The sequence below is a fragment of the Cervus canadensis genome, chromosome 7 (assembly GCF_019320065.1).
Source record: "Cervus canadensis isolate Bull #8, Minnesota chromosome 7, ASM1932006v1, whole genome shotgun sequence".
In the NCBI taxonomy this organism is placed as follows: domain Eukaryota; kingdom Metazoa; phylum Chordata; class Mammalia; order Artiodactyla; family Cervidae; genus Cervus; species Cervus canadensis.
In genome coordinates, this window is record NC_057392.1 from 89,636,993 (window position 1) to 89,656,382 (window position 19,390).

General features: G+C 44.4%; 1 protein-coding gene across 5 annotated transcripts in view; it reads right to left on the reverse strand.

Moving 5' to 3' along the window:
• The window catches only part of MED12L (mediator complex subunit 12L), a 347,565-nt gene that overhangs the window by 261,759 nt on the left and 66,416 nt on the right, over positions 1 to 19,390 (reverse strand). For all 5 annotated transcript variants that reach the window (XM_043474000.1, XM_043474003.1, XM_043474002.1 and 2 more), the window contains 6 exons: positions 13,539 to 13,708; positions 10,104 to 10,214; positions 8,822 to 9,091; positions 5,575 to 5,724; positions 4,647 to 4,746; positions 4,193 to 4,329 (listed from right to left, as the gene is read on the reverse strand). In XM_043474000.1, coding sequence (XP_043329935.1) covers positions 4,193 to 4,329; positions 4,647 to 4,746; positions 5,575 to 5,724; positions 8,822 to 9,091; positions 10,104 to 10,214; positions 13,539 to 13,708 — 938 coding nt within the window. The remainder of the gene's footprint in view (positions 1 to 4,192; positions 4,330 to 4,646; positions 4,747 to 5,574; positions 5,725 to 8,821; positions 9,092 to 10,103; positions 10,215 to 13,538; positions 13,709 to 19,390) is intronic.

The following is a 19,390-nucleotide window of genomic DNA, read 5'->3' on the forward strand; positions in this document are numbered from 1 at the left end:
CGCCCTCCTCAGAAAGTGGGGCCCCTTCCCGGTCACCCTGGCCCCATCCTCTGGGTGCCCTGTCCACGGCAGCCCACAAACCCTCACACTGCAGTGAAGGCAGAGCCAAGCAGCATCCCTCTAGAGTAAGTAAACGTCAAGGATTCTGGATGCTGTGTTTCCACCTAGGCCCTCACTCAGAAGCAGCAGCTGGGCTGCTGGGACAACGAGGCAACTGGGGGACGGTGGGGGGCGGCTGTGTAAGGGAATAATGCTCTCCACGGCCCGGCCCGGCCCCCACGGGACACTGTCCTCCTCTCGTTCTGAGACCACAGTTCAACCACGGGGGCGGGACTAAGGCCTCGAACGCCTTCATCCCATGCATTACTGCTCTCAATGGACTTTCACGGAATACCGAGACCGAGGACACACAGGTCTGAACCTCAGACCCCGTGTGTCATCTGGACAGCTGGCCCCACCCCACCCTGCCCAACGCAAGAGGAAGAGAACTGAATTTCCCATATCAGCAGTTCCAGAGAAAAGAGAATCCATGGGGTAAAGTTCAAGTTTCCCAAAGAGATATGGGGAAGCGGTTCTGCAGTCAGGGGCCAAGGCGCCCCTACCTACACACGGCTTGGGCAAGAGCGAACCTCAGCCTGCCTGCAACGGCAGACGTTGCTCGGCTGTTCTGTCACCTACCATGTTGTCTAAGTCCTAAAACAAATTATGAAAGCAGCAAAGGGGAAGTGTATTTTAAAGAAGTGAGCTGTGTTTTTGAATCCTAACCAGACCACTGTACAGAAAGACCACTCATCAGAGAATTATAGCTTCATCACATTGGTTCTTCCAATACAATACTGATAATGACTGTTACATTACTAGCGTTAACAGTAACAACTTTTTAAGGCAAAGGGCTCATGTCTTATTAGAGACAGACAGAGCAAGGAAGTATTCGAGCCAAGGCAAGAAAGTGCATTAAGACACAAGTAACTTGCCTGTTAGCAACTTGCTCAGAGTCACATAGCTGACCAGGGGTCAAAACAGCTCTGCACCTCACACATGAATTTCAGAAATAAATAAAATTCAGAAGTCAAGAACACAGTAAACCCTAGTGAAGAGGAAACACAGAGATGAGCCACTGTCATTTACAGGCATATACACACGTACCTTGATATACACACACAAACAGATGCCAAAGTCATATTGCAAAAATTCTTGTTATAAATATTTCAGAAGGATCTGTCCAGTTAACTCTTTCTGGTAGATTATTAAGAAAAGGTGACCAGTCTGAATCACAGATTTAAAATGCAGTTTTCGTCTTACTCATAAAACAGCTCAGTAACCACAAAGCAACCACTCACACATCAAATTTTTCTGGAGTTGAGTCAACATTCAATATCATCACTCTTGAATGGGTAGCATGGACGTTCCTCCCAACCAAGTCTGTGACTCCAGCGGAGCCCCGGGCACATGGCGCCCTCTAGTGGCACACGCCTCCCCACGGCCGACGTGGAAACGGTCACTCTTGACAAGAGCTGAGAGCAGCGACTTCCAAACAACTCTCACAGGGCCGCTCAGCTCAGCTGGATTTTCTTTCGTTTTGCTTTTTTAGTAAATGCTCGCCACATACACATAGTTATTCATAATTTTTATACATTCGCTATAAAACTTAAACCAGAGTTGCTTACAGTGTAAACTCTTTTTAAATGTTACCTAAATAGACGTTCTGTTCATTTCTTCTCACACACACCCCTATCCCAACAGCTCATCTCAACGACCCACTCTGGAGGCAACCGTGTGTGAGACAGAATCCAGAACCTTACAGTGTGACTACTCAAAAACATCAGACCTCATTTCTGTCCTCGGTAAGACACTCCGCATTTTCTCCCTGAGAGGCTGGCTCGGTTGGGTGAATGAGGCATATAATCCTGCAGTGGGTCAGCTCATTCGTTAGCAAGTTAAATGTCAGGCCAACCACAAAACCGACGTGGCTCTGGAGGATCTGGTAAAATTCCCTCCAAAGAGCCATACCGTCCTGGCTCAACACTTCGTGCAGGAAGCTGAGCAATCTAAAAGGACACCTTGAAGGTCGGGTGTCCCCACTGTCCCTGCAGATAACTCACCTCTGTGAATTAACAAGTGGCGTGAGTGGTAAAGAACCCGCCTGACAGTGCAGGAGACGTAAGAGATGCAAGTTCCATCCCTGGGTCGGGAAGATCCCCTGGAGAAGGACATGGCAACCCACTCCAGCCTTCTTGCCTAGAGGATCCCATGGATAGAGGAGTCTGGCGGGCTACAGTCCACAGCGTCACCGAGAGTCGGACTGGACTGAAGGGACTTAGCGTGCATGTGTATTAAAAAATCTTAGCACTCTTAAAGCCTTTTATCTAATAAAAAGTCTTTACTGCAAAGAGAGAGACTTTCAGGTCGCCACACCAAAAGACCACAGCGATACTCTAACCTGCGTCCACAGGCAGAATCAGGCAGACGCACCAGCAGTGTGCCCTACAGGAATACTGGGGAGTTCCTACCGAGACTCTCTCATGATGAGTCCAAAACACACCCGGCCTAGACCTCACTCCCAACATCCTGACTTGGCATCACAGTCAAGAACCTTATTTTTGAGAAGCAAGGCACTGACTTGCAAATTACCTTAAAAAAAAAAAAAAAAGAATGGTAGGGCATGCGTGTGTGCTCAGCTGTATCTGCCTCTGTGCAGCCCCATGGACTGTAGCCCACCAGGCTCCTCTGTCCATGGAATTCTCCAGGCAAGAATATTGCAGTGGGCTGCTATCTCCTTCTCCAGGGGATCTTCCCAACCCAGGGATCGAACCCATGTGTCCTGTGTTTCCTGCATTGACAGGCAGATTCTTTACCACTGAGCCACCTGGGAAGGTATAAAAAGAGTAACCTGGAACAAATTCACATCACATGGAGGATAAAGGTTAACATAAATATAGGATAAGGAGAAGTTTTTGGTTGTTGTTTCATCCCTTCTCCCCACCTATGCATTTTCAAAGCCTAGTACGAAAATCAAAGATCAGTTAACTATAATGTTCCTTCGTATATAGCACAGGGAAACACAGCCATTATTTTTTAATAACTTTAAATGGAGTATAACGTATAAAAATACTGAATCACTATGCTGTATACCTGAATCTAACTATAAATCAACTATATTTCAATCAAATTAAATTGAATGTTCCTTCGAGGTGGGTACCATGTGCTAAAACTGCATTCCTAGTGCTTCCACAACTTGGATATGCTACACATGCTTTACATGCATGTAGAAGCAGAGAAAACTTCTATTTCTCCCAAAATAAGGTTGAGAAAATATGACTGAAAATTCTATGTTACTAGAGTAGTTCAATAGTGAGACACTGATAGGAAAGCGTAAGATAAAAATCATCTGTGATGGCTACTTTCATGTGTCAACTTGCCTAAGTTATGGTTGCCAATTTCCTGGTCAAACTCCAGTCTAAATAGTGCTGTGATGGTGTATTTTTTTTTTTTTTTGGTGAATAAATCAGTAAACTCTGAATAAAGCAGATTATCCTCCATAACAAGGGTGGAACTCATCCTATCAGTTGAAGGCTTTAAGAGAAAAGAAAAAACAGCTCCCCTGTGCCTCCAGCCTACTGGCCTGCCCCACACATTTCAGACTTGTTAACCCCTACAAACATGTGAGTCAATACATTAAAATAAACATCTCTCTCGCCTTTATATTTTTATAAAATATATACATTTATACACACACACACACACACAATTTCCTCTATTGGTTCTGTTTCTGTAGAGAATCCTGTCTAAATAACTGTCTACAGATTTTTCAAAGACCATGACCACAAATATTAATTCACTGCTCCCTGATATGCCAAATATTAAAACACATTCCCCCTAAATTAAAGCCAAACCATTATATCATGTACAATCACATGAAGGATATTCCACTAACAGCAAAATGCTAAGTGTGATGATAAAAGGGCTAAGAAAAAAATCTTCCCAACCAATATACTCAGACCAGCCCAATGGACATTTCATTTTTAGGGAATTTTAGTCCAAAAGAGTGATTTCACAGTGCAGATGTCTTGCAGGATACTACATACACTTCATAGAAAAGTGTAATTCAGTTAATTTCCAGAATTAACTGAATAAAAAGAAGAAAATATGCTAAGAAAATTAAAGGTGAAAAGAAGAAAAAAATATTAGCTACCTCTTGGTTGTCTTTGTTTTGGTTTGCCCAGAAAATCTTATGATAAAGCGTCTCCATTGAATTGCTGGAATCAGTTCGGTCAAAACAGTGTCGATCCAATACCTCCAACGTGTGCAAAACCCGACTAATGGTCACCCCTAGATGCAGAAAGCAAGCAAGCAGTTAAGAAAGGCCAAACAAAACCAGAGCAGCATACTACAGAATCACCATCAGGTGCGACAAGAGGAATTTTAAGACATTATTATTTTCCGCATAAAAGAATCGGCAACAAAATCAAACCTGACGTTCTAGACAGCCCAGATCTAAAGGGCACAGACCAAAGAACGTCCCAAAACTCAGCAGGGAACTCTGTCCAAAGCGTCCTTGTTCAGACTGAGGGCGGAGTACCCAGAATCAGAGACACAGTGTAAAACCCAACATTGAAAAGCGCTCCTCCCCCTGCCGGGCTCTGTACCTGCTGTTGACTCTTGGCACTTGTCAAAAGACCACCGGACTTCCACTGCACGGCCTCTCTGCTTTATCTGCTGTTCTACCTCATAAATCCTTGCCCGAACCTGAAAGATAATCACTTCTCATTAACCTGTGCTTAGAAAGTCACGGCAGCTGTTTAAATCATATCAGGGTTTTCCACGGAGGCAGAGCATCCCACAGTGAACCACAGTCTTGACTGCATTGTAGGAAATGCAGGCGGCTGCCCGAGAAGCGCATTTTAAAATTTACAAGTGCTGACTCTATGCCAGTGTTCAATGCTAAATGCTCACAAAAATAAATGCTTACCCAAAAAAATCTTTACAAGTGAAATATTTTCAGGACATCATAGAGAAAGGTCAAAGTTCTAAAAATACCATCTTTGAACCACTCTTCTATGTCTGAAAGCAACGAACCATGTTTTATTAAGAAAACTGCTTGGTTTAAAAAGAAAAAACAGAACTTTTATTTTAAATATTTGTCCCAGTCCTGTGGTTCAAGTTTCTTCAGCCTTTGAACCAAATAACCCAGCCCTAATAAAAATATATAATAGTTACTAAATACCCAGACTCCTAGCTCTGTAGTATATGACTCTACTAGCACATAGACTCTGATACATTAATATTAATCCTGAGTGTCGTGATCTTATACCAGAACTACCATCATAATTACCATCTGGGGGGCAGAAGTCTCTGCAAGAACAGCCCAGCAAGACGTTCAGAAGAAAAGGAACAGTATGATGAACTTCTGCTGTTCACAGAGGCTATGGCCTTCCCTCTTCACCCAGAGAGATGGAGATAGCGACGAGAAGGCACCCAAGAACCCAAGGCTGCTGCAACCAGGCCTGACCCACTGCACCGTGATGCTGCTCAAGAGTGAAAACACCCCTCAGACCACCATAACAGCAAGTCTACCTGCTGGTTGAAAGCCGTGTTTCCGCCCGGCATGGGGAGGCTGGAGGGGGCCACCTGCAGCAGATCCAGCGGCGAGCCCGGGTTCGCGCTCCTGCTGTCGTTCGTGGAGTAATTCCACACCAAGGCACTTGGGCAACAGAGAGTAACAGTCTGGAAATAAAGTGGTAAAAGTCAGAGGAAAAAAGTATCACAAATGCTTAAGAGCTTTAAAAAAAAAAAAGTCACGTTACAGTTTCCAACGAGTGTGCTTAAAACATGAACATCTTTTCTTAACCCGTTCTCAACTTTTCAAATGGTGAGACAAAAAAATTATGACAGAATTATTCATTTCAATAGGTAAAAATACACCTGTTGAGAAATTAAGGAATGTCATAATCTATAAGCTAAATTCTGGCACAGCAAACCTAGGAAATTTAATAAAGATGCAATAAATTTTAAAATTGTCTCCTCAAACAATGTTTTTCATCCAATTAAAATATGTAATTTCTAGGGCTGTAAAATCTAAAAAGATTTTTTTTTTTTTTAACCTCTCAAATAACGGTGTGATATGGAGCCTCATAAACGCTGGGCAGGCAGCAACCCCGGACGGGGCCTGGGCAACACACTTTTTCTATGAAAGCCAGTTAGCAAATGTTTTTTAAGGCTTTCGGGCCACCTAAGATCCCTGTTACCTACGCTTCCTTTTGGCTTAAAGCAGTTTCTGTGACCAACTTACTCACACATCACAACCACCCCAGCGGTAGGAAGCGGTATCTCCCAACCGTTCCAAAGAGGAACGGAAGCCACAGAGGGGCTGAGCGGCCAGCCCAAGGGGGTTTCAGGCCTGGAATCACTACACGCACTAATCCTAACTGTGGACCAAATATTATAGTTCTCATTAAACTGAGCAGACACTGTGTGCTGAACACTGTCCTGGAAGTGGCAGGGTAAGAGCTCTCACCAGCCCCCATCCACACGTGGGAAACAGAGGCTCAACGTGAAAGCTGCCACCCCGCCGAGCAGAGGCTACGATCGGGGCGGTAATGACTCTGGAAGGCGTCTTCCCCACCATGCTCTTGTGCCTCTCAGCTACACCAGCTCAGAGGATGAACGCAGTCTTTCTCTTCTAGTATGCAAAGTTAATTATTGAAAAACTAGACTCTGAGGCCCAGGAGACATCGTCATGGAAATCAGATAAACTCAGGCCCTGGAGCCCCCCAGCAGGGGCACTGGTCTTCACTGGCCCACACCCCACGGCCTTCCTCTTCTCGTCTCCTGGCCACGGGGAACTAGTGCCCTGCGTTCTTAATTCCAAAGCCCCCGGTATCCAGGGCACCGGTCCACCCAACAATCCTCTGCTCCTAGCCTCAGACTCCCCTCCACCAGTGTACCCTTAGCTTAGGAATACGTTCAGGCTTGCCCATCAAAAAGCAAAAAAAAATTTTTTTTTTTAAATCTCCACTCACCTAGCATCAAACTCTCTTCCCTTCACAGGAATGATTCTCAAATCTCCAACGGTCCTCGGCCCACACCTTAACAAGACTCCTCACGATCCTTCACTGACCATCTCAGCCCCCGTACTGTCAGACAGTCTCCTCATCAGACCTCTCCAATCACCTGGGCACTGAGCCCCACTCACTCCCCTTGAAACCTCCCGCAGCGCCCACAGAGGCGGTCCCGCGTGGTGGTTACGAGTGTGGACTCTGGGTCCCCACTGGGTGCGATTTCCAGCTTCGCCTCTTACCTGCTGCGTGACCTATGCCACCATCTCATCATTCCTGTTACAGGAATGACATTGGCTCCTTTCTCAGAGGATGATTCTGAGAGCTAAATGATGCAATACACCTACATCTCAGAAGAGTGCCTAGAACATGATAAACGCTACTGTGTTTATCATTTCAACTGAATTATAACTGATGAGATCATAACAGTCTCATCATCTTTGTTTCTGTAACAATACTCTCCCACCTCAATCTTCTCTCTCCAGCCTGGCCAAACCTCCCTGGTCACCTCTGGGACCTTCCCCCCTGCTATCTCTTACCTACTTGTTCCCTCAGGGCCACAGATCATCCCTCACTACTAATTCTTCAGGAGATTGCTTCCTCTCCAGGTCTTGACCAGCCAAGTGGCCCAAATCCTAAGTGGCCCTAAGTGGCCCAGTCTGTGGTCTGCCCCTGTCTTCAGAATCAGACAAGCAACCATCTCTTGAACATATCAGTTGGAGGTAAGACAGTCCAAAACTGAACCTACACAGACTCATCCAAACTGATTTTTCCCTTGTCGTTCTGTCCCCTAGGCTTCCCACTCCCAAAGACCTTCCCTCTACTGCGGCCAAAACAATCTAACAAACCACACACTGACCATAAAACTCCCTGCATAAAACCTCCCAATGACATCCTAATTACAAGACACTCGGGGGGTATTCTATCCCTGACCCCCAACACATCGCACACTTTATGTCCCAAGAAAGCCAACCTGCCCACAGGATGACTCTCCCCCTCCAGGCCTTTCTCCACACTCTTCCCTCTGCCAAGGACAGGCTGCACCTCGTTTGGTTGGGTTTTTTTTAAACCAATATGGTAAGTGCTAGCCCGGACCACTTCCTCCAGAAAAGCTCCCTGAATTCTAGGTTGAACCAGAAGTCCCACTTCTCAAATCAGTCCCCTGAGCATCCCTCCACCAACCTTCCCTCATCTCAGCACGTGGAATCTCAAAGCCCTTTTTACTAAGGAGCATGACACATCAGGAGCCCAAGAAATGTGACTGAACACTGACCTGTGAGCTCCCAGGTCTAGGACCGGGCTGTATCTCACTCTTGGTGGCACCGGCCCAACGGCTGGCATGCTCCCGGGCCACACAGCAATGATGCTGGGCAGCGAAACAGAGTCTGAGAAAACCATTCAGATCTTAAACAGAGAGAGAAGGCAACCATCTCAAGCTGCGGACTGAGGAAGCTACATAATGCTGCATGGAGAAGCTGTCTTCCCCAAAGAACAGTCACACAGCTGACTTATTCCACGGGTTCCCTGAACAATTTTTTCATCATAGAACAGCCCCAATAAAGAACTATGATAGCCATCGAGACAGAAGCGATGAATCCTCTCACATTGTGATCCAACACAGGCATACAAGAACAGGAAACTTCCATCTATCAGTTATTTAGACCAGGATAAAACTAGAGTTGTGACGTGGGGGGTGAAGCATCACCCCAAGTCCGCTGTCTGCTGCACCGAATGTGGAGACAAAGCAGGAAGGGCCGAGGACTTACCTGCAGCATACAGCTGAGCCCATACACCAGGGGGCCGTGCTGCGCGCAGGAAACAAAGTCGGAGAAGGCCAGCTGCACGGGGCTCACGCCGGGGCCGGGGGGCCCGGGGCTGGGGGCCCCGAGGCTCGAGCCGTTTGGGCCTATCATCACATGGGGCGAGTGGGCGGCAAGCAGGCCGGGGCTGTCGCTCAGCAGCAACGCCAGGCGCCGGGCACAGAAATAGGCGAGACGACGGGACAGGTAGGCCGACTGGACAAACTCATCTGAATACTGAGGAACACAAGGACACCGGCCTTCAGTCACGTCTCCGGCTGCTCGGTGAGATAACCATTACCATCCAGGCTTCTCATCATTACAGGCAAAATCAAAAGCTTTCAGAAGGACTAATACAGACCCGTGCTGTCCAACAGAAATATAATGCAAGCCACACATGTAATTTTAAATTTTCTAGTATCCATTGGTGGGGGGGAAACACACACAAAGATAAAATTAAAAGAAAGATGTATTTTATTTGGCTCACCATACCTAAATCTAAAATGCTATCATTTCCACATGTTATCAACACAAAAGTATTAGCGAGATATTATATACCCCTTTTTCCATACCAGGTCCGAGCCTGGTGGGCACTTTAAACAAAGAACACATCGCAATGTGAACTTGTCACAGTTCAAGGGCGCACGCGTCACGGCTGGCTAGCAGCTACTAGAGCGGACAGCACAGGTACAGACGTCTCGGGGAAGACAGATCACTAGCATGGTGTGGTCTCTGGAAGGGACTGGCTACTTTTCACTGGACACTCTTTCACATGGCCTGAATGGTCAAATACATGAATTACTTCTCCAGGAATTTTTCTTTAAATAAGTTTCATCCAGATAGCCTAAATTTTAACACATCTTAGGACAGTCATGAAAATAGGATGTTCCCACCCCCAGGGGGCTCAAAGAATATTAAAAGAATGCAGAAGACCCTCTGTATCCCTAAACAGAGATTAATGGGGTTTGTTCTCACAGGGATCTATGTGAAGGAGACAGTATTTAAAGAGCTGTTTGCTCAGCTCAGGGACGAGGGAAATTCATGTGAGTGAGAATACTTGAAAGGGACACGTGGCTAGTACAAGTGACCTTCACAACTTACACGAAAGCCTCTTATCACTTCGAGTGTTGTAACATCAAGATCATTGCTCCTTCCATTTCAAAAAAGCCACCTCTACTTACCTCTTCATTCTTAGCAGACTCATTCCTAGCCCATAAAATCAATTGGCTCATGATTACATGTACTATACCTGCAGCATTAGTGGTAATAAGAGCTTAAGAAGATCATCATCCATTGGTCTGATCTTTTCTAACACATCCAAGATCCATGTCAAATATTCGTGCTTTTCCAGCATTCCTTCCTTAGATGAACAAAGAAAAATTACACTGATAATGTTAAAGCAAAGCCAACTAAAATTAAAAAAAAAAAAAACCCACACACTCTTATCTTTATGTGTAAGTGTAATTTTACTATTGTTTTCCTTGTTGCAAAGCAGTCTCGTTGATGAAAGTTCAAATTCTGAAGAAAGAAAGTAACTGGTGTTATTTTGCACAGTTGGTTTGGAGTTTGGTTTTTTTTTGGTTGTTTCTGCATACCTGCCTCATTCTAAATTGATAAAAATTAATTCCTACAAGAAAGAAAATTTGGAAGCATTCAGATTCCCAGGGCATGTCAAGTGCCTGGCTAGATTTCAGTGTCCTAAGAACCCACGGTACACTGCGTGCTGCAGGCCACGGGGCCCAAAAGCCAGACACGACTGAGCGACCGAACTGAACTGATGAACTCGTCCTCGCAGGAGGAGACTCGGCCGACGCTGATCAATACAGAGCACAAAAGCGCCTTTCACACCACCGTCTCCAGGAGAGGCTGAAACCCCTCAGAGCCAAGGCCGCTTGGGGCCGCTTTCCCTGCCCTAAGAGGAATTTCAGACACCATAACCCACCTACAAAATATAACTTTAAAAACCAACATAATGGCCTACAAGAAGTGAGAGGAATTTATAATAAAATGGCATATAAACTTCTGACATAACTACACTAAAAACAACATGCCCACAGATTTCCAAAATGTTCCACAGGGGTGGTATAGCCCCCTTAAGATAAGCACTACTAACGTTTTCATCTACTGCCTTCATACACACACACACATAAATATACACTTCGTTATGACATTCCATGTACACATATATTTAATGGCATATTATAGCTTTATATTATGATTCACATCATAAAAGAGTCAAGACAGAAACAAATGAGCTAAATGGGAAAGAAATCCAAAAAAGAGAGATATATATATTTGTGTGTGCAAGTGTGTGCATGTGTGTATGTATGTGTCTGTGTGTGTGTGCATGTGTGTGTTGTATGTGTGTCTGTGTCTGTGTGTGTGTTTGTGTTTATGTGTATGTATGTGTGTCTGTGTATGTCTCTGTGTCTGGTGTGTGTGTGTGTGTGTGTGTGTGTGTGTGTGTGTGTGCGCACGTGTGTGTTGTCTCTGTGTATGTATCTGTGTGTCTGTGTATGTGTGTGGTGTGTGTATGTCTGTGTGTGTGTGTGTATGTATGTGTGTGGGGGGTGTGTGTATGTGTGTGCGTGTGTGTATGTGTCTGTGAGTGTGTATATGTGGGGGGGATGTGCATGTGTGTGTTGTCTGTGTGTCTCTGTGTGTATGTTTATGTGTATGTGTGTGTGTGCATGTGTGTATGTGTGTGCACGTGTGTGTGTGTGTGTGTGGTGTGTGTGTGTCTGTGTGTATGTGTGTGTCTGTGTGGTGTGTGTGTCTGTGTGTGTATATGTCTGTGTGTCTGTGTGTGTCTGTATGTGTATGTCTGTGTGTATGTGTGTGTGTCTGTGTATGTGTGTGTGTCTGTGTGGTGTGTGTGTGTGGTGTGTGTGGGGGGTGTGTGTGGGGGGTGTGTGTGTGTGTGTATGTGAGAAGCTGATTCACTTGCTGGACTGTAGAAACACAACACTGTAAAGAATTAGACTCCAATAAAATGCAAGACAAACAAAGATAGAAACACAAAGTTACGTCTTCTGGGAAGGTCACTGAAGCGTCCATGGTCACTCTGGTAGCAATCTCAGTGGTCAGAATGAAGCCCTACTTTGTTCCCAGCAGCTCTGATATGTCAATGGACCGTATAACCAGCGGTCCACCACCATGATGATTGACAATTCATTTAAAAATACACTGCTAAGTTATTGTTTCTATATTTAAAACGTAACACTGACACCACATTCATATCAAAGTATTCACTTATTGTTAATTTCTTTTCTTTTTTGTCTGCACCAAGGGATCTTAGTTCCCCAACCAGGAATCAAACTTGGGTCCTGGCAGTGAAAGCAGGGAGTCCTACCCACTGGACCACCAGAGAATTCCCCTTACGGATGATTTTTTAAATGTTTCAGCTAACAGTTTAGCTACAGGAAAAAGTACAATTTAAAATTATCAGACCAATAAAGTAAACTTCATGTTAAAGAGATAAATAAAATGGAACTTTGCATTAAGGATTAAGAGATGCTGAATGCAAGGTTCAAAAAAAGAATCTTCATAAGCATGACTTTCAAGGATGACATAATGTTCATCCTCAAGATGCTTCTGTTATGCACCTGTACCCTTATTTCTGCACACAAATGTCTGCACACATATACACTCCAGTCAGTTTCACGTTTCAGATTACAATGAATTAAAATATAATGAACTTTTAAATGTTAACATTAAAGTTAGATTCATCAGTTTATAACCTAACTGCTTCCTATAAAGGAGATACTGATTTCCATGTTCCTAAAAAATAATCATTCAAAAATACTAAGCGTGCTTAGAGACACTTTTTCAAAGATGCAGGCTGAATCCTCAGCTCAATAAAAGCTCAGAGCAGGCAGCGAAGGAGTCCTCTGCTAAATGAAATTAGGATTTGTAAGCATTTTTTTTTCTTAACTGATTTAAAACTAACAAAGCTACCTCCCAAAAGACCAGGCCGTTTCCTACTTTGAGCTCTTTGAAAAAGTTGCTTACCACCTGGAAATTATAATTAAAGTTCTAAGGGTTGAAATATAGAAAGCACACATCCTTTCTACCCGCCCACCCCATCACAACAACAGGTCACAGAAGTCTATGCTGACAAGACAACTGCAGCTGAATACGTCCTTCCTCCCTTCTCACCAAGAGCCAAGACTGAGGCAGGTAACAGCGCAGGTGCCGCCTTCTGGCCAGTATGGCGCACGTCAGGGTCTCAGGGGGGGAGTTTCAATCAGTCCTCAATGTCTTACCATCCTCCCAACCATATTTTAAACTGCAGCCAAACAAAATTAAGATGACCTTTCCACAGAATAACTAAGCTCTAAAGAAAATCTACGATAAGACAGGAGGCATCAGCATAAAAAATTCTTTGAATAAATATCTCCAATTTCTGCAAAATTACACGGCTTGGGAGGATTACATTTAATAGTGCCATTATAAGCCAATTAATGGCATTAAAAGAGCTGACATCACTGAATGTTGGCGATCAATACGTATAATAGGAAGCTGTCATCTCAGGGCAAAGATGTTACCTTTAATACAAATTCAGAGTTATGCTGGATGGCTTTCTTTGAATGCACTAGTTCATATGATGATAAAATGTATCGCCCCCCCAAAAACGAAAGTGTAAGGAACTTGCTCTCAGTCTTAAGTTCCGTAGGAGGCTTACCTGGAACATGTGGAATGCCAACTTTTCGTTGTACTCCCACTGCCTCATGGCCTGCTCCACGTCGGGCGGCACGGGGACAGGGCCGTCGCCCGCGCTGGAAGCCAGGTGGTAGAAGTCGGAAATCTTGGCCAACTGCTCGCGAAGGTACCTGGTAGATATCTGCGTCCACTCTGCATTTTTTTTTTTAAAAAAAGAAGCCATTTCCAGATACAGTGAATGTAAGATCTACTTTTCCTCCCTCTTTCTGGTTATCTTAAGAGTGTACTTAGAAAACAAAAATCTATTACACAAAAATGGCTTTGACAAACATATACAAGCGCTCTTTAGAGCCCTTAGGTAGTGTAAGCTAGTGTAATGCGGCTGCCCGTCGGCCAGCTCGCCCCGCCTGCCTCCGTGACCCCAGACCTAGGAGAAGAGGTGTCCACATCGAGGTTAAAAACATCAGAGGCACAAACAGGAAATACAACAGTGGAGGTGAGTGATTCAAGAATCATAATTCAGGACTCAGACAAGAGACTTGTGGCTGCCAAGCGGGGGAGGGGGTGGGTGCAGAAGGGGTGCAAACTACTATATATACAGAATGGATAAACAAGGTCTTACTGTATAGTACAGGGAACTATATTCAATATCCTGTGATAAACCATAAGGGAAAAGAACGTGTGGGGGGGTGTGGGGGGGGGAGCTTTCCCAGTAGCTCAGACAGTAAAGAATCCACCTGCAATGCAGGAGACCTGGGTTCAATTCCTGGGTCGGGAGAAGGGCATGGCAACCCACTCCAGTCTTCTTGCCTGAAGAATTCATGGACAGAAGAGCCTGGCGGGCTACAGTCCATGGGGTCACAGCGTCAGACACAACTGAGTGATTAACATTTCATATATAAATAACTGAGTCACTATGTTGTACGCAGAAATTAACAACATTGTAAATCAAACTATACTTCAATAAAACTTTTTTAAAACAAATTGTTTTTAAAAAATCACAGTACTCCTCCAAAAAAATTCAAAATTCCCCAAATGCAGTTCTCTTGGGGTGCAGTTTTCGGGCCCCAGGGCACAGTTCAAACGTGCCTAACTAAGGGGTGTCCTGTGTCTGCCCGTCTGTAGGACTGGCCGCCCCACAGGCCAGCACTCCCACTTGCACCGCCCAGGCTCCACCCTGCCAGGGACACCAGAGGGACACCCCGCACAACCATCTGGGCCTCCGGTCATTCTGCGCTCCCCAACCAACACAAGATGCCTCAGGGCTCAGCCAGAAACAGCAGTGGGCGACAAAAGGCAGGAGACTGGGAAGGAGACAGAAAATGTAGCATAAAAAAAAAAAATCACTAAATCACTCAAAAGTGTCTGCCACAGGGGCACAAATTAAATCAACGCGTTGCCTTTGGCGACCATGAGGGACATGGTGCCAACTCTAGCCCTTCTGTGGATAAAAATGTAATAATTGCGTGCTCACAGCCAAATTTCCCCAAGGATTAGTGAAACAGCATTTCGCAAGAAATCCGCCTCCTGAAACATCACCACACAATGCTGTTTTCTCATTATTTCAGCAATAGGTTCTCCAACCGTCTCAATTTTAAAGGAACCTATTCTAACAAAAGTAAGAGTAGAAATAAACATCTGTTAGAAATTGAGTGTTTTGTTTTTATTTTTTAAGCACTACTAAAATTACTTGACAACAGAACCGGGAGATAACTACTGTCAGGTTTTGGTTGAAACTACTTATTCTAATTGTGTCTTATTTAAAATTGAAATTCAAATGCACACGTTAAGTAAAAATTGCTTCAGTAATCAGCCAATGCTAAAAGATGAACAGACACTAGGTCAATATTCTGTTCCTAGTATAATCATCTATCAGAAAGCACCATCAATAACAGATATTATCGTTAAAATTACACCATCATCATTAAAAAAACAAACAATAAGTTACTAGTGTCATCATTTTCTGGTGCCCCTGTTATGGACTAATCACCTCACGACTCTCCCTTGTTCAACAAAGCAAAATGCCAACCATCAGATGAGACAAGTTTAGCTTAGCTATAATAAGCAAAAACAAAAATAACAAGGATCCGAATCCTAGCTTTCGTGTGCCAAGCCTTGCTATTAACTCGCTCTCAGTATAGTCCTATTCTCAATACTCAGAATAGTTTAGCCTCAAGAGCTAAGAATAACACACACATTCACACACCCCCTACTTCGTCTCGGGTACATTTTCCTTTCAAGATTGTTTTTATTAAAATATGGAAGAAACACACGCTCACTATAGAAGATCTTTAATGTGAATACGCCTGGAAAAAAATCTCATTTAATAGCTTTATATCTTTTCAGGCTTTTCCTTCTTGTGTGCTTGACTGTTTATATTAAACATAAATGCATCTTTTTAGAAAACTGCTGAAGATATTACTCCACGATTTGAATACCTTTAAAAATGCAAACAGAATTCAAATATAGATCTCTGGGTCATATATTTTAACTTCACCATATTTAACTGATGTTAAGCTATCATATCAATGAGACGGATTTGGAGATCTGGGCCCTAAGACAGTCTAGTGTGAACTAGTATAAAAATTAGGATGCACGCAAAATTTTCATTAAAAATTAAAAATAAAAAATGGCCACAAGTACCGTACTTTTCAAAATTATTCAGATTCACTAACCCCTCTCAAGCTGAGTTAGGACTGGTCGTTAAAAGAAAGAAATGAGGGCAGCAGTGGCAAGAAACGGAGATTCTCAGGCCTGCAGGCAGACGCCATCCCCGGGGGCGGGCGCGGCGGCTTTCACCAAAGGCCAGTATCTTCAGCCCCGTCCCATCAGATGCTGGCTCAACTGGTCTGCAGTGGGGACTCAGTTCTAAGTGATAGCCAAGAAAACAGGAATGGCTAGAGATCTTAAGGAAGATGGTTGGGGGAGGGAGGTGGGGAGGTTTCAAAGGTAGAAAGGATGCAGAGAGTGATGAAGGAAGCTGCTTTGAAAGTGCACCAGTTCTAAAACCCTGAGGCTATGGCCACATCTCTAGTTCGCTGGTATCAAGTAGAGCTCAAGGCCACGAAGTCAGATTATTAGAAAGTTTACGAACATCAATGTTACTGAGAGTGGGGTCAGGGGTTAGTATTAAAAAGAATGACCGACTCATCCTTCTGACGCTGCCCTCCCTAGCATCCTGTAGCCACTGATTTTTGCTGATGCCTCACCCCCAAACAGGAGGGGTCTCAGAGGCCACGCAGTTCACCCTGCAGGAGCCTATCATCTAACCAATCCAGGAGCTGTAGGCACAATTCAAGGTCACACAGGTAAAGCAGAAGAACACAGGTGTGAGATGCTCCACTCCAGTACCTGAAAATATGCAAATTGATAAGTACAATACGTAATAGGGGAGAACAGAGAGATGTCAAGTTACATTAAAAATGACCCCCGAGGGCCTGCAACACTTGCAGTATTCCTGAGAGAACTGGGAGCTCAGCAGAGGACAAGCATTCACCCTGGGGGCAAACACAGAGGACCCCAAATGCAACAACGCTGGTGCAGAAGTGTCTTGGCAGCATGACCCTGCAGAGGAGCAACAGAGGGCCACAACAAGGGTTACCGGCAGAGTGACCTTTGGCAGAGGTCGGCCTGGGTCCACACACTAGCTCCACCCTTGAGCCATGAGCAAGGCACCTGGCCTCCACCCAATCTCAACCTCAGCTCTACAACAGAGCCCAATAATACACCCAGGTCAGTAACTGTCCAGACGAGTTACTTCACACAGTGCATGCATCACAGAAGCTGATCAATAAGTGGCCATCATCATCATCATCAGTACCCATCATTACTGGGATGAAAAGTTTTTAGAAAGGAAACTAAAGGTTAGGCCGTAACTGTTGCTGTCAGGCCCTGCTTCTACCTCAGCTGAGCTGCAATGCCTAACCCAACACTCTGGGTGTTTATGGACTCAATCAATGTCAATTTCATGGTTCCAAAGCCTTCAATGGATCTGCAATCCTTAATGAATTAAGGTCAAACTCCTTAGCTGGGAATTAAAATCATTTCAAATACTATCCAACATGATCTGCTCTGCGGGATCAAGGTGCTTCTCTGAGACGTCTGTGATGCTCTGTTGACAGGACCTTCCCCAGTCACCTATGACCGTCTGTGGGCCCAGTTCAAATGTCACAACTCTCACGTAGCCTTCTCAAGTCTCTGGACACCACGCCACCGCCTGGCAGGGATCACCCTGTAACTGATGTTGTAGAATTCCCTCCATCTTTCATCCCCATGCCTTACATACTCAAGACCTAAGTACTGACTTCAATCAACACACTATAAGGTCCTCTCAAAATTAAGCTACTAAACCAAGCTCCTTCCCCATCATTCTGTCTCCCAAATCTTCATAAAAACATCTCCATCTTCTAGTTTAAACCTATCATGGCAGACCTAGAAGGTTTCAAACATCATTGAGGGGGATACACCAAGTTCCCTCTCTAGCACACTTGGTCTTTATGCATCTGTTAGTCGGCAGGCTACAAAAGGTTCATGCAAATACACAACTTTTCATTCTGTTTAATGAACTTCCATTAAGTATAAATATAAAACTTATACACATACACCCCAATAAGTACGTACATATAAAAATATTATACATGTCCTTTAATTTTGTGAAAGTTTCTTTTCTTACTACATTCTTTCCTTTTATCAGAATGAGTGGGAACCCACTACATAAAGGAGATAGCAACAAAGATTGCTTTGTAAAAACTCCAGCCAAGTCCAGAGATGAAGGTGCACATCTTTAAAGTGACCCACTGGAATTCGGACTTAACGTCAAAGATGACAGGCTCAATGGAAAAACCTATATCCTCAAACCTTCTCCCTGAAGCTGCCCCACTACTATAAAAGGTTCTTGCTCGCCCACGGGAGGAAAAGACTGCTTCTCAACACTGCAGGGTGCAGAGGATTTAACTAGCCCAACTTAGGTGCAAACCTGCCTGGTACAGACCGATGGGAGAGTGGGGAGGGGGTTGAGATGGGGAGGAAAGAAGTTCAATATATACAAGACGGCGCACAGTCCACTTGAAAAAAAGATAGTGCTAAGTCGTGTCCAACTCTTGCGACCCCATGGACTGTAGACTGCCAGGCTCCTCTGTCAATGGGATTCTCCCATGAACACTGGAGTGGGTTGCCATTTTCTTCTCCAGGGCATCTTCCCGACCCAGGAATCAAAAACCACGTCTCCCACATTGCAGGCAGATTCTTTACCGACTGAGCTACTATACACAGGGAAGCCCTATACACACACTTGTGAACTCCCAATAAAAGACTGAAAGATTTTTTTCACTTTCTGTTGTTAAAATGCTTTCTTGATCAAAGGATACCATTAACAAATACTCATAAATGGGAAGAAAACGTCTGCAAATCATTTATCTGATAAAGGACTTGGATCGAGAGTATATAATAAATGATTACAACTCAATAATAAAGCAATTACTAATCCATTTTTTTGAATGGGTAAAGGAGCTAAATAGACATTTCTCCAAAGAATATAGACAAATGATCAATAAGCTCATGAAAATATGCTCAACATCATTAGCCACCAGAGAAATGCAAATCAAAATGACAATAAGACACCATCGGGACACTTACAGAGGCCGCCCAGGCGGCGCGACTGTAAAGAATCTGTCTGCCAGGGCGGGAGGTGCAAGCGACGTGGGACGTGGGTTTGATCCCTGGGTCAGAAAGATCCCCTGGAGTAGGAAATGGCAGCCCACCCCAGTATTCTGGCCTGGTGGGGCAGTAAGAGTCCGACACAATTCAGTGACTAAACAACAGGATAGTACAAGGTCAACAATACAAACTTTTTGGTGAGGATGTGTTGAAACTAGG